We start from the raw sequence: 15040 nt of genomic DNA, 5'->3' as shown, positions 1-15040 counted from the left end.
TCCATGAAAGACAATAAAGATTTCACCTTTAATTGCAAAAAAAGAAAGAAAAAAAAAAAACGACCCTCTTTCCAGGAACGTTCTTCGTTTGAAAATTTTTGCAGCAAACAAACAAGTCTGGATCATCTTGGAGAATAGGAGAGGAGCTTTCTTCCTCCAACAATCATCGACACGCTACCCATAATATCGTACGTTCTAGTACTGTTACTAGCGATCCGTGCCTAGTAGAATCTCTTGGGGCTGAGATTCTTTCTTTTTCCTCGGATTGACTTTTTTTTTTAAAAAAAGTTCTTCGCTCCTATTTGTTAAACTTGTACTGTTAAATTCAAAATAAAGTAACATAATGTTAGCACATGCTAAAAACGATGAAATAATGACAATTTACTATTTTTTTCTCCTCTAATTTGCATGCCTAAATCAAAAGAGAGTAAATTATTATCACATCCATATGTTCTTAATAAAATAATTAGCTAATCCCTTCTATTTAAAAAACAAACTCAATGCTGTGTTTAAGGTATTCATATTTTATTTAATCATGTTGTTATTTTTTTTTATAACAAACTCAATGTTGTGTTCAAGGTATTTATATTTTATTTAATTGTGTTGTTATTTTTTATAATAGTTAATTTTCTTCTTAAAATATTTTTTATTTGTAATCAAATCTTTTAACATCATCATGAATTTTTTTTTTTTTAAAAAAATAGACAATGAACATATTTGAAACGGTCTCAAAACCATATTCGAGTTATAGGGTGATTGACTACGAAATCAACCTGAAAAAAATGATGTTTGCCGGACCTTCTTCCTTTATGATCAATTTTAAAAATATGTGAAGGGCTAATCTAAGAGAGAACCCAACGATCTCAATGCAAATAAAAGTTTGAAAATTTTCACTTCATTTTCTCAACATTCAAGTTTAAAATATAAAGAAATTGTTCACTAACCAACTCCTACAAAGTAGGTACCACTATTACACTATCTAAACTAACAATAATAAAAATAAGAAACTAATAAAAATTGAAATGAAATCTGCATAGAATCTGCAAGCTGGAGCATAATGCATTGCTAGCCAAACTCCCATCTTTAAGTTCCTACTTTTCAGCCACACAAGTTGGATACACTTGTCCTTTGACAAACTTCTTGTCCATATGATTGCTCATAACATCATTGCCCCCGTTAATATGACACTTGTCCTCAGGTGCAAATGAAGGAAAGCGGTTGCAAAGAGAGTAAACATCCTCCCAAAAAGAGTCTGCAGGAAATAACTCGTCCCAATGTACTAAAACCTGGTGCTGATTATTAACTGAATAAGAATCAAGAATTGCTTTCGGTAGAGGGTGAATTTTGCCTTGGGTAAGAATAGGTAAAGTGGGTTTAATAAGAACTTAAGTGTCATCGGAATTGAAGTGCCATGGAAAGGTTTAAAGGAGAAAACATGAAAAACAAGGTGTAACTTGGAGAAGGAGGGAAGGTCTAATTTGTTAGCCACACAACCCACTTTGGTTAAAATAAAAAAGGGGCCATAATAACAGGGTAAGAGTTTAGTGTACCTGTTGGAAGAGAGACTAAATTGGAAGTGAGGCTGAAGTTTAAGTAGAACTCGATCACATAGAAGGTATTGAACATGACGATGTTTAGCATCATACCTTGCCTTCATGGAATTTTGAGCTTGAAGTAATCGGTTGTAAAGGTCTTAGAGCACCATATCACTTCAAATGGAGTAGCTTTAAGGGAAGATTGGTAGCTAGTGTTGTAACAGTACTCCACCTAAAACAACCATTGAAACCAGCGACGAGGATTGTCAATTGTAAAGCAACACATATACATCTCAATAATGCAATAGACAACCTTTGTTTGTCCGTCACTTTGTTGGTGATAAGCAGAGCTTAAAGCCAATTTAGTTCCATTCAACCATAAATATTCAGTCCAAAACAAACTCGTGAATGTTACATCAAGATCACTCATAATAATTTTAGGCAATCTATGAAGTTTGAAAATATTATCAAAAAAACAAGTGAGCCTACACTTACATCATTATATGGATGAGCAAGGGGAACGAGATGTACATACTTTGAAAAACGATCTACCACAACTAGTAAAAAAAACTTCCTTTAAAAGGTAGGTAGTCCCTCAATGAAATCTATAAAGATATCTAACCATATCTGAAGCGGAACTGGCAAAGGTTGGAGAAACCTTATAAGATGTAAGTGTTCAATCTTGTATTCTTGACAAGCAAGACATGGCCACATAAAAGCTTGGATAAAAGTCTTCATGCTAATAAAAATCCTGGGCAACACGATGAAGTATTTTATAATATCCTTTATAGCTATTATTATGGACAACCGAGATAATGGATGGAACAAGAAGAGAATTGCGTAGCAAATAAACTTGTTGCTTAAAGAAAAGCAAGCCATCCCTATACTTATAGGGCCCAATAGCTTTGCCTTGCTATATATTTTGCTTCAATAGTTGCAATTGGTTTGAATTTTAAATCTTGGTACGAATGGAATAAAAAAGAGGTAAGCGGGCATTGAGAGTGAAGCAAGATTAGGTTGGTCCTTTAAGTGGCGGGATAAAGCATCTACCACTTTATTTTATTTGCCCGCGCGATATTTCACTGCAAAATAAAAACCCATGAGTTTATTTAGCCAATGTTGTTGTGGTGAAATGATGATGTGTTGTTCCAATAAAAACTTGAGATTGTAATGATCTGTCCGGATAAGGAAGTAGCGCCCTCATAAATATGCTTGCCAATGTCTGATTGTTTTGTTTAAGGCAATAAGCTCCTTTCTATAAGCCAGAGGACTTTTATAACAGAATGCAAGAGGTCTATTGAAATACGCAATTGGTTGAACTTCTTGTTGTAACATAACTCTCATTCCTGTATTTGGGGCATCACATTCCAAAATAAATAGTATGGTAAAGTTAGGTAGTGCCAAAACAGGGGTGCAGGTCATAACAATTTTTAAATTGCTCAGATGCTTGAGCTGCATCCTCTGTCCATTTAAATGAATCCATGTGTAACATAGCTAAAAGGACTTGCAATTGTGCCATAATTTTGAACAAATTTCTAGTTATAGCTTGCAAGGCCCAAGAAAATGCGTAATCCTTTCATAGTGCTCGGCTTTGACCAATCAATCATGGCTGTAATTTTGTTGTTGTCTATTATAACCCCTTTTCTTGATATGATATATTCGATGTTGGAGACTTGGAGTTGAGTAATAAAACACTTGAATCTCTTAAGAAATAATTGATTAGTAGTAAAGATTCTGAAGACAAGCTGCAAGTGCGCTAGATGATTTGTCTAGGAGTAACTATAGATAAGAATATCATAAAAAAATAAGAATGAATTTCTATAGGTATGATTGAACCACCTCATTCACCAAAGCTTGGAAAGTGCTAGGTGCGTTGGTGAGGCCGAAAGGCATAACCAAGAACTCGAAGTGGCCGTGGTGGGTGTGAAATGCTATCTTCTCCATGTCTATATGGTACATTCCTCACCCCTTGATCAAACTACTTTGTGTGTGTTTGATGTTATGAAGTAGAATGTTTTTTTTTTTAAATGTTTTTCAATTGAAAATGCATCAAAACGATGTTGTCCTAAAAAATAAAAAAATTATGAGAATTTTTTTATTAATTTTATCATTCAACATTAGATTTGCTGGTTATTAAAATTCATAATTTGCTTTAATTTATTTTTTATAGAGTTATCCTGGACTTCTTACCTGATTTTAACAGTTAACCCGAGTTGACATGAGTCATTATTTTTTTTCTTTATTTTTTTTATTTTATTTTTAATATAATCCTTTAAAACTATGTTAATTGAGAATTGAGCTTCATAATTTATTTTTTATTTACTTTCTATGGAGTTATCACAATTTTATAATCCAGGTAATGAGTTAAGCTGATTGATTTGATTTTTTTTTAGTTGATTTTTTTTAATCTTATCATTTAATATTATGTTGACTGAGAATTAGGCTTTATAATTTATTTTAATGTGCATTTTACAAGGTTTTTCTAGTTTCATGACTCGAGTCATGAGTTTGTTTTGTTGACTTGTGTGTGTGTGTGTTTTTTTTTTTTTTTTTTTATCTTTTTTAAATTGTTTTTAATTTTATCTTTTAACATTGAATTGATTGTGAATTAAGCTCATAATTTATTTTGATGTGCTTTTTATAAAGTTATCTCGATCTCATGACCTAGGTCTAGAAGGTTAATCTAGGTCGACTCATCTTGTTTTTCATTTTTAACCCATGTCTTTTAAGTTGAATTTAGTTTTCAACTTCATTTTTATATATTAGATTGATTGAGAATTGTGTTTAATATTTTTTTAATTTGCTTTCTATAGGGTTATCAGGGTCTCATTACCTAGATAACAAATTTGACATGTTAATTCAAATTGATCCGAGTTGATCTAATATATTTTTATTTCAATACTTAAAAAAGATATTGTCTTGATTTTTTTTTTATTAAATTATATTTTTCTCCGTCATCTAAGTTGTTTTTAAATTTATCAAGTCAATTAGATTACACTAAATCAATCCCTATATAACTTTTTTTTTTTCTACTAAAAAAATATATTAACAACAATATTATATCCAATTTTTTTTTTTTTTTAAATTTGCCTGAAGCATCCCACGTTCAATTATCCAGCAATTATCTAGTTGTTGGCTAAGCTGGCTATAATACTCCCTACAACACGGACCCACCTCTCTTCTAGTGCTATCGAAGTAGGCATGACGAACATATGACCGTGGAGGCACGTTGATTTTGAAAAGGACTATATTGGAATTATGTTTAGATGGGAAGTTTTGCATAAGTTTAATAGAATCAATGGACATCTCGAATTCCTCCAAGACTAGCATAATAACACCCTTGTTATATACTCTTCCACCATAGCAATTCCTTCGCAATAAATTGCCTACATAAATTAAATAAAAAAACAAATATTGGAAGGGGAAAATCTTTTAGAAAAAATAACTCATTTATCTCTTATGTTTTAGATGTTATATTCAATTTATCCTTTCATGTTTAATTTTATTTAACCCATCTTTAAAAAATTATGCTTCTTCAATCTTTCATTTCATTATATTTTCATCTTTAAAACTAATAAAAATATATCAAATTACACATGATCAAGTTCACATACTATGTTCTTGTCCCTGTAGAGCGGCACATAGGTATTGGTGATTTGGTTTGTTACTAGTAGGTTTTTTTTTCTTCTTTTTATATTTATGTGTTCAAAATATCAACAACAAAAATAATAAAAAAAAATAAAAAGATTTGAGATTATAATTAAGGTTTCATAAAATTAAATTAAATACACTAAGTTATACGATATGTTATTCCATATATATATATATATAGAGAAAAAGATCGTCTATGAGCCTTCAAAATCCAACTTGGGCTATAATTTGTGTCAATCTAACTATATCTAAAACTAGGCCCATCTTTCGTAACATCGAAAACCAAACACGGCCACCGATTGCTGAGATGAGGCTAGCTGGCTTGTTTTTTTTTTACACAGACAACCACTATTCATTAGGGTTGAGCCTGCGCTTTTCGCTTCGCTTCATCTTAGAGTTAGAGCTTGAATTAAGTCCATCTTAGAGCTATCATGGCCACTCAAATCAGTAAGAAACGCAAGGTAAATTCCAACAATATTTGATTTTCTCCTCTCTAATGAAACAATAGAAGAATCTGATGAATTCGTTTTATAGTTTGTTGCGGATGGAGTTTTCTATGCAGAACTGAACGAGGTATTGACTAGAGAATTGGCTGAGGATGGATACTCTGGTGTTGAAGTTAGGGTTACTCCCATGCGCACCGAGATCATCATCAGGGCTACTCGTACCCAAAATGTTCTTGGTAATCTTTTCCTCCTCCTCCTCTTCCTCTTGTTTTTTTATCAATCAAATGGACAATATTTTATTCAGATTCTCTGTTATGTTTGTTTAGGTGAGAAGGGAAGGAGGATCAGGGAGCTCACTTCCGTTGTCCAGAAACGTTTCAAGTTTCCCGAGAATGGTGTCGAGCTCTATGCTGAGAAAGTTAACAACAGGGGTCTCTGTGCCATTGCGCAGGCCGAGTCTCTTCGTTACAAGCTCCTTGGAGGCCTTGCTGTTCGCAGGTATCTTCACTTATCTGGTGATCTATCTACGCGTTGGTTTGCTGTCTACCTGCTTGTTTTGCTTTCTTATGAATTCTCTTGTTCTGCTCACCAAGTCATCTTTACAGCGAGTTGGGTTATTTTAAAATGTCCATCTCGTGTCTGAGGGTGACAATATTTGTTAATGCCATCAATTTCTTATAATCCAAGGATTGCAACTGTTGTTCCTTGCACTGAACTTCTGATGGTAGATGCCACCTTTTTATGACCAATCATTATTGAGTGAGCCTTGCAGATTAGGAAAACAATTTTCTGGCATGTGTACCGTTATAGCTACACTAGTATCGTTTATATCACGTGCAATATGATCCAGTGCATTGTTATGATGTTTTTTTCTTGAGTAATATCTTTTCTGCCTTTTCTTTTTTGTGGAAAAGAATGATTGTCGAGTTCAAGAAAGTGCTTTTTCGTTGTTGATCATTACAGTTCCTAAAACTATTGTGGATTTTGACTTTATTAATGTCCTGTCGTGCATGGAGAGCATGAATGTTTCATGATTAGATGCACATTTGGTTATCTTGTGAGCCTTAGGGTTTGTAACAATGAGGAAACAGTGCTCAGATAAATTGTATGCAAGAAATCTGTCTGGCTTCTTGCTCTGCTATTAAGGGCCTGGAGTTTAGATTTTAGAACATTTTTCTAAATCCCTGTTATTTTATTCTCATTAATTGGATGTAGACATTTGTACATGAATGACCTCACACAGTGCAGCAGGATTGAAAAATCTGTTATTTTAGTTTGTTTTGTTGCTTTTCTTTTGTTCACCATTCTTCGCTGCCCTTGTTGCTAGTTGGCGGGTGCTGCACTGTGTGAAACTCTTCATCTATGTAGTTGGATCTAGAATACAACTTTCTCCTGTTGTTCCATTCAAGTGCCTTTGTGGTTGAATTTAGGGTTTTATATTTTGATGACTTCATTTGGTTATCAGATTGAGTGAGGGACATGAAAATGTTTACTAACCCTACTTCTCGAACACTTCTTTATGCTTTGATCTCTTTAAATAAGATAAACTGAGTCTGCATGTGTGCATTTTGTTCCCTTCGGAAATTGTGTTTGTGGTCAAATTTTTGTTACTTTGACAGGGCTTGTTATGGAGTGTTGAGGTTTGTAATGGAGAGTGGGGCAAAAGGATGTGAGGTATGCTTCAAGATTTTGGTTTCTTGTTTTTTTTTTTTTTTTTTTTTCCTGGCATCGTGGCAGTTATTTGAAATTTTGATTCACTTACATAACGACACAGGTTATTGTGAGTGGAAAGCTTCGGGCACAGCGTGCCAAATCCATGAAATTCAAGGATGGGTACATGATATCCTCTGGCCAACCTGTTAAAGAGTATATTGATTCAGCTGTTAGGCATGTTCTTCTTAGACAGGTCCGTTTCTTGTCTTGTGACTCATCTTTCTCTTGCGGGCTATCATGCTCTACAATTCCAGCAACTGATGTATTTGCCCATTGTTTGCAACCTCAATGGCTGTAGTTGACCATTGTTTGCCTTATTCTTATTGACATTTTTTTTTTTGTCTGAATGTGTGTGTTTTCTTTATAACCTTCTCTGGCAACAGGGTGTGCTTGGTATCAAGGTCAAGATTATGCTTGACTGGGATCCAAAGGGCAAGGTTGGGCCAATGACACCATTACCTGATCTGGTCACAATCCATCCTCCCAAGGAAGAAGAAGAGTATGTTCCACCATTGTTGACAACCAATATTGAGATCCCAGTAGTATAAATCATGAGCTTGGTTGCTTTCTAGTATCCAAGAATAGGTTTTTTGTTCCTAAATGTGGGGCGGAGGATAATAGCTCTACTTGTGTATGAAGGAAGAGTTGGTTTTTGCTTTGGTCCAATTGACTTCTCAAATCTGTCTCAAAACGGTAGTAATCCAGGATTAGTCCTGCGCCTCTTTGTTTCTATATTGCTTTGCAATTATTTAACCAATGCCTTTATCTCAATTTTACTCCAGAATGCTCCTTTTTAATCAATGTATTTTTATTTACGTATTCTTGAAATTCATTTTGATGGAAAATTCTGCTAGGTAACAAATAGTGTTTGTGGGTTTCTTTATTATCTGCATCCTTGCAAACCTTTTAAAAAGGTAGCTCCTGCAAGGAAGGGATTAGCCCCAACAGCTGGCGAATGTTTTGGTAAGTTCGATGATCCCCGTGAATGTCTTAGGACTGAGCATTTTCAGTTTGGTTTGATTTTTGATAAGTAAATCCAACCAAACTGAATTTATATATATTCAAAATCAAACCGAACTAGAAACTAATTCAAACCAACTTAAAAAACCTAAAAAACCTGTGATTTTTTCGGGCCTTTTATAGTTATACCCAGATATCCAATTTGTTTGAGCTTTCATAAGTGGTTTTTTTATAGCTAAATTCAAATTTTAGTCTCTAGACATGCACTGTTTTAGTATTCTTCAAGTTACTTTAACTACCATTAGTATACTCTTAGAACTATATAGAATAGAATTTTAAATACAATATAGCATCATGGCTTCGATCATTGAAGGTTCTTTTTCTTGCACATTTTGATTTGCTGGCTTGATCTTCTAATCCATTTATTTCTTGAGTCTCAACGACTTGTACAGAAGGGCTGAAGAGCTGCGTTCCTTTAGCAAGCAGCGGAGAGCCCACCAGCCTAGACCTGACAAGATGGAAGAAAACCAGCCATTAGCATTCAGCACCCTTTCAGATTACTTTTCACAATGCTAACAGTATTAAAATTGCGCCATCCAATTGCACAAATGATTGAAAAAAAAAAGCAACCCATTTTGTTAACCAAATACCATGCAAAAGCTTTTGATATATGCTGATACAAATCAATAGATTAGAAAATATGCAGCTATGTTCAGAGAGTGTTATAAATGATCAAGTTGCATAATTATTGACAATGCTAGCTGTGGGTTCTAAACACCATGACTAGCCCTAAATTTGGTGCTAGGAGCTGTTAATTTATGATTGCTAATTAGATCAGTCCTAAATCTTGTTACAAAATGTGCAGGCAGCTGCCATCTAGCATATTCATCTCATGCACATGGCAGGGAAACTGAACGTCAAAAGATTACCTACAATGGTGCTTAGACATCTGGAGCTACACAAGTCTACAATTGACAAGGCAAACATCACAACTGGACTGCTCACCCTACGGATTCACCATCCTGCTCGAGCAATTCCTGCAAAAGATCGAATCGTACAAGTACTAATTAAATACTTTAGTCAAGCATCACTGTCAAATGCATGTGCACATGGCAAATTTAAAACAAAAACTTTCTAGTTGCTACTAGTTACATGCCCCGCGCGATGCCGCAGGTCAATTATTTTTTGTATTTTAAAAATAGTCAAGATTTAAAAGTGTTAGGTTTTTTTGTAAAGTTATACCAAAAAATCTCAGTTTTGGTTGCATCGCCTGATCCAAGAGTAATGTTTATAATATTAATAATAACATAAACTTGAACCCTTAGCATAAAAGTGTTTGGACTACAATACCAGAGCATTAGACGTGGGTCTGGTTGCAAGGCCGTATAAAAGTGTGATAATTAAATAGATTAGTTAAAAAAAACCAACATGAATGAAAAAAAAAATATATGAATTAATTGGTTAACCCTTCAAACCAGGTTAACCCGTCATACCTTGAATTCGCATAATGAAAGTTTGATAATTAAAAAAAAAAAAAATTAATTTAACCTAGAATTAACTGGCTAACTCGTCAAATTAACCTGTCAAACCTGGAATCTGTGTAATGAAAGTTTGATAAGAAAAAAATTAGAAAGACATCAGCTTTTCACTGTGGACTGCACTGTTGCAGTCCACAGTCAAAGGCATAAAAAAAAAAAAACTAAAGGTATCGGCCAAAAAACTGAAAAAAATTTAATATTAATAAAATAAATTAATTAAAATAAAAAATAAAAAAATAAAAACCTCTAAGAAGAAAAAAATACTAAATAGAAATAAATTTAATATTAACAAACTAAACGAAACGAAAAAATAATTTAAAAAAAAAATTCAGGTTAACTCAATCAAACCAAGTTAACCCGTTAAACCGGGGATCCGTGTCATGAATGTCTGGTAACTAAATAAAAAAAAAGTGAACATTAACAAACTAAACTAAACAAAAAAAAATTAATTAAAAAAGAAAAAAAATCTGGGTTAACTCGTCACCATGCCAACCCGTTAAACTCAGGATCTGTGTCATGAAAGTCTAATAACCAAACTAAATTAAATAAAAACATTTATGAAAATAATAATAAAAAAATTGACAGGTCAACCCGAAATTAATTGGGTTCACCCGTGAAACCAGTTAGATCGGGATATGTGTCATGAAAGTCTAATAAATAGAAAGATTTAACATTAACAAACTAAACTAAACGAAAAAAATTAATTAAAAGAATAAAAAGCAAAAAAATAACTTGTCAAACCAAGTTAACCCGTTAAATCCGATAAACGTGTCATGAAAGTCTGACAATTAAATAAAAAATTAAACATTAATAAACTAAATTAAAAAAAAAAAAAAAACAAAGGAAGAAGCAAAAAAAAATTAAAAAAATACAGCTAAAAAACTAAGACAACTTTAAAAAAAAAACACCTAAGGAATTGTTTTACTGTGGAAATAAAAAAATTAATTAAAAAGAAAAACCAGAAAAAAAAATCTGAGTTAACCCATTAAACCTGGAATGCGTCAAACCAAGTTAACCCGTCAAACCAGGAATTCGCGTCATGAAAGTTTGATAACTGCATAGAAAAAAAATTGATGGGTTAGCCCATAATTAATTTGGTTAACCTCTAGAAAAAAAAATCTGGGTTAACCCGTTTGAAATGCGTGTTATAAAAGTTTGAGATATAAAAACATTTAACAATTTTTTTTAAAAAAATATCCATTAAAAAAAACGAAGAAAAATGAAGAAAAAAAAAAAGTAAAAAGCAAAAAGTAAAAAAAAGACGAAAAAAAAAAACAACTCAATTAAAAAAAAAAACAATGAAAAAAAAGACTTAAAAAAACAAAAATTAAAAAAAAAAAAACCGTAAAGCACAGGGATCAATAAAATATCCATTAAACAAAAACAAAAAAAAAAAACAAAAAGCAAAAAGCAAAAAGCAAAGTAAAAAAAAAAAAAAAAGACAGTTTAGTTGATCCGTGTATATTTTACAACTGTTATTTTCATCACCAGCAGATCATAAGAGCTGAAGGATGTGCTTGATATTATGGTAGTTTTATCATTATGGTTTTAAAAAAATTATTTTATAAAAAATATTTTTAGTTGAATTGACTTAATAAAATATATGTTTGATTAAATTTGTGATTGAAATTAAAGTTGAAGAAAAAAATAATTTAATGTGTTTGATTAAAAATACTTTTCAAATTGAAGTTATAAAATGACTATAAATATATTATTTTAGACTTTGTTTAGGAGTGCACCTAAACATGATAGTGTTGTTGAATTTAGGGATGATCATTTTCGGTTTGGTTTTTATTTAAAAAATAACCAAACTGATTTTTTTTTTAAAAAATCAAAACCGAACTAAAACCGGTTCAAATCGACCGGTTTTGGTTCGGTTTTAAGGACAAAACCAGGTTCAAACTGATTTGACTCGGTTTTTTTAGTTTAACTGGGTGTTTTTTTTTTCTTTTCCATTTTGGTTTGGTTTGGTTTTTTTTAATTTTAGGTTTATAAAACCAAAACCGAACCGATCAGTTTTTTTCATGGTTAGGTTTTTTCAGTTATTTTTTTTTATTATTTTTCTCGGCTTAATCGGTTTTTTTTGATTTTTTTGCTCATCCCTCTAGTTGAATCTTAGAAAGACTTATTAAAGAGAGTTTTTTGCAATAAGTGAGAATCAATAAAACCTTTATATAAAAAAAATTGATTCTTGATAACAACAAAGTTTGATAAATTTTAAAGTGTTGCAATAAGTTCCTTTTTTATTTTTTTTTAATTTATTTAAAAATATATTGTGTGACTAGTATTCATGGTAGGACCTTATTTTTATATAAATTATAAGTTTAATATATGCTTAGTATGTACGCTCTAATTTATTGCATGATTATAAACTAAATGCATATACTCTTGTCTAATTTTATTTGTTAATTTTAGACAAGTGGAATTTTTTTCTTGATAGTTCCATAATAACTAGTTATTGAAAAATCATGTTTATAAAAAATCCTAATTATAATAATTTCAATGAGCCCTATGATTGGTTTAAGTAACCCCAGTTCAAACTTCAAAGTGACATAATTATTATATTGTTATCGTGTAAAATAATGACACATTATAACTGTCAACATGCTAAATAATGACATTATAAATAAATAAAAAAAATCAAAGAATCACATCAGGGAAAGTTCATACCTTTTCTCACTGAGTTTTTTTTTTTCCTTTATGGATCGTGTAACCTGGGTGGACAACCTTTTAAATGCATGGGAAGAAATTTCAAAATCTAGTGGATAGTATGCTTTGGTACAACAAGGCAATCCAGGCTTAAACATATGAGAACTTATTTCAACTATATTCATTTAATCCTAACTAGAGGAAGGGAGTATTTGTTTTTACATTACAATTTACTTTTCAAAGAGTTTTTTTTTTTTAAAAAAAAAAATTGCTTGAAAAGACATAAATTTAATTTTTTCAGTGCTTTTGGATGATTTTGATTTGGTAGTTAACCCGTTAAGCTCGGGATATGTTTCATGAAAATCTGATAATTAAATAAAAAAATTTAACATTAACAAACTAAATTAAACAAAAAAATTAATTAAAAATAAAAAAAAATCCAGTTCAAATCGTCAAGTCAGATTAACCTATCAAACCCGGGATATGTGAGATGAAAGTCTGATAACTAAATAAAAAAAATTTAACATTAACAAATTAAATAAAAAAAATTCATTAATTTTTTTTAAAAGACTGTTTTTAGTATATGTTATAATAATAATAATAATAATAATAATAATAATATATTTAATAATGAGAAAGTGTAAAAGGCATTTCCCACGTCTTATAAAATATTCTATGACTATAATAATGAGGCTTCACAAGAATCTCAACAGGTTGCGAGTTTCATATATAAACTACAATGAAGGAACCTTAAAAAACAAAGTACACTTGTATGACCATATATGGAGGTTGCTGAGATTTGTTTAGTGGCTAATGTTATCATTTTAAATTTATTAAAATAATATTAATATTTCATGTTAAAAACTTGTATTAAATATAAAATTCCAACAAAATAAAATAAATAAATAATACGGTTGCATCATTTACTAATACTAGAGTTAGAAATATCAACCTTGTTATTTAATGATGTTAGAGTCATAAATATCAATCCTGGTATTTACTGACATCATCATAAAAAATATCATTTTAAATATTTAGTGATGTTAAAGTCAAGAATTTTAACCCGATATTTACTAACATCAGATTTAGAATGCTATAAGCAAAACATGATAGCATAACACAACAAACCATTAGTAAGTTAAAATAAAATTAATAATGCAGCTTATTTTAGGTGGGATGTTTTAAGGGTGATAGTATCTTCTTTTTAGTGTAACTAGTCTCATACCAGATAATCTCTAAAGACTAGTTAGGGTTTTCTTATGACCATAATACTAGGTGAAGACTCCATAAATAAGACCTTTCTTCTATAAGAACAAGATGCCAAATATCTATTTCTCCCCCTCTAATTCTTAAAGGTCATCGTGATGTCTGGTGGGATAAATCGATGACTTCACTAGGAACTTTTAAACTAAGCTTTTCTTTTTGTCTTTCTATTACTATCTTATTTGTTGTGTTGTTTGTTTATTTTCTTGCTTTTATTGTTTTAACATGCATTCATGTTTATATAACCATGCATTACTTTTGAGAACACACACCCTAAATTTTAGGATATGTGAGAAAGTAACGATACCCCAATGACTTTAACTTGAACAAGACTTGTGAAATCTTTCAACTCTTGCTTGATTATTTATTTGTAAGTGGTTAGTATGCCGATATGATATTATTCAAGGCCTTTATCTTCACACTTCTTATAAGTCTTACATTAACCTTTCAAAAATGATCATTAAGCATGCGAGAGACTTTTTAAGACTAGATATTAATCTACCTCTTGAGGCACTCAATGACTAGAACTTATTTATTAGGTTGTACCAAGTATAATCTCACTATAGCAAGCCCAACATATGACATCTAGATTTCAAGACTATCAAGTGACAAATGGCCTCCACATGGGAATTTTACAAGAAATATGAGTTGTTATAGTTGACAAAAGAGAATTGTTTTGAATTGAAAGTCAATGGGCTATCACAAGCTTGAACTTAAGCAAGACTGGACAAGGATTCTCTTGTTGACATGATAATGACATTAGATTTTTAAAAACCATGAATAACGAAACGTTGTCATCCTATGAAGGGTGAGTCCATATTTAATTATGTATTTTTTTTATTATTAACATTATCAATTTTTGTATCTTATATTTACTTTGTATAATTGCATGATTTTTATTTAATAAATTGATATATAAACCCCCCCGTTAAGTTGCAACTATAACACTTGTTTAAGAAAAAAAACAAATGAAGAACAAAAAGAAAATAAACTCACTTAAACAATAAGTTGTAAGGCTTACCATTATAGTTAAACAAACTTTAGGATCTAAATTCACAGAAGTAACATGTGCACAATCAGCAATCATAACTCATTTTGCATTTATGTCCACGACTCCTTTCAATACACGTAAGGACAAAAGAAGGAATCTTAAAAAAACAAAGTAATAAAAAAAATAGCTTGAAGAAATTTACTGAGCTACAAAAAAATATGAGAGCAATTAAGGGGAAATAACTTGTATGATCATATATGGAGCTTGCTGAGATTTGTTTAGTGGCTAATGTTA

At 31.2% G+C, this 15040-nt stretch overlaps 1 protein-coding gene across 1 annotated transcript; it reads left to right on the top strand.

The window, feature by feature from the left end:
* Positions 1–5487: 5487 nt before the first annotated feature.
* Positions 5488–8116, top strand: LOC118033441 (small ribosomal subunit protein uS3x). The gene is made up of 6 exons (XM_035038425.2): positions 5488–5647; positions 5721–5868; positions 5959–6130; positions 7252–7306; positions 7407–7538; positions 7729–8116. Exons 1-6 carry the CDS (start codon positions 5618–5620, stop codon positions 7891–7893), a joined length of 702 nt encoding a protein of 233 aa, XP_034894316.1. The 5' UTR covers positions 5488–5617; the 3' UTR covers positions 7894–8116.
* The last annotated feature ends 6924 nt before the right edge of the window (positions 8117–15040 follow it).

This window comes from Populus alba, chromosome 15 (genome assembly GCF_005239225.2).
Source record: "Populus alba chromosome 15, ASM523922v2, whole genome shotgun sequence".
NCBI lineage: Eukaryota > Viridiplantae > Streptophyta > Magnoliopsida > Malpighiales > Salicaceae > Populus > Populus alba.
Note: the sequence above shows the minus strand (reverse complement) of the source record. Positions and strands in the feature narration are given on the sequence as shown.

Bases quoted from the DNA above. Each gene is read 5' to 3' on its own strand.
- LOC118033441 (XM_035038425.2), top strand. From the start codon at position 5,618: ATGGCCACTCAAATCAGTAAGAAACGCAAG. The intron at 5,869-5,958 runs GTAATCTTTTCC...ATGTTTGTTTAG, and splicing joins TCGTACCCAAAATGTTCTTG to GTGAGAAGGGAAGGAGGATC. The intron at 7,307-7,406 runs GTATGCTTCAAG...ATAACGACACAG, and splicing joins GTGGGGCAAAAGGATGTGAG to GTTATTGTGAGTGGAAAGCT.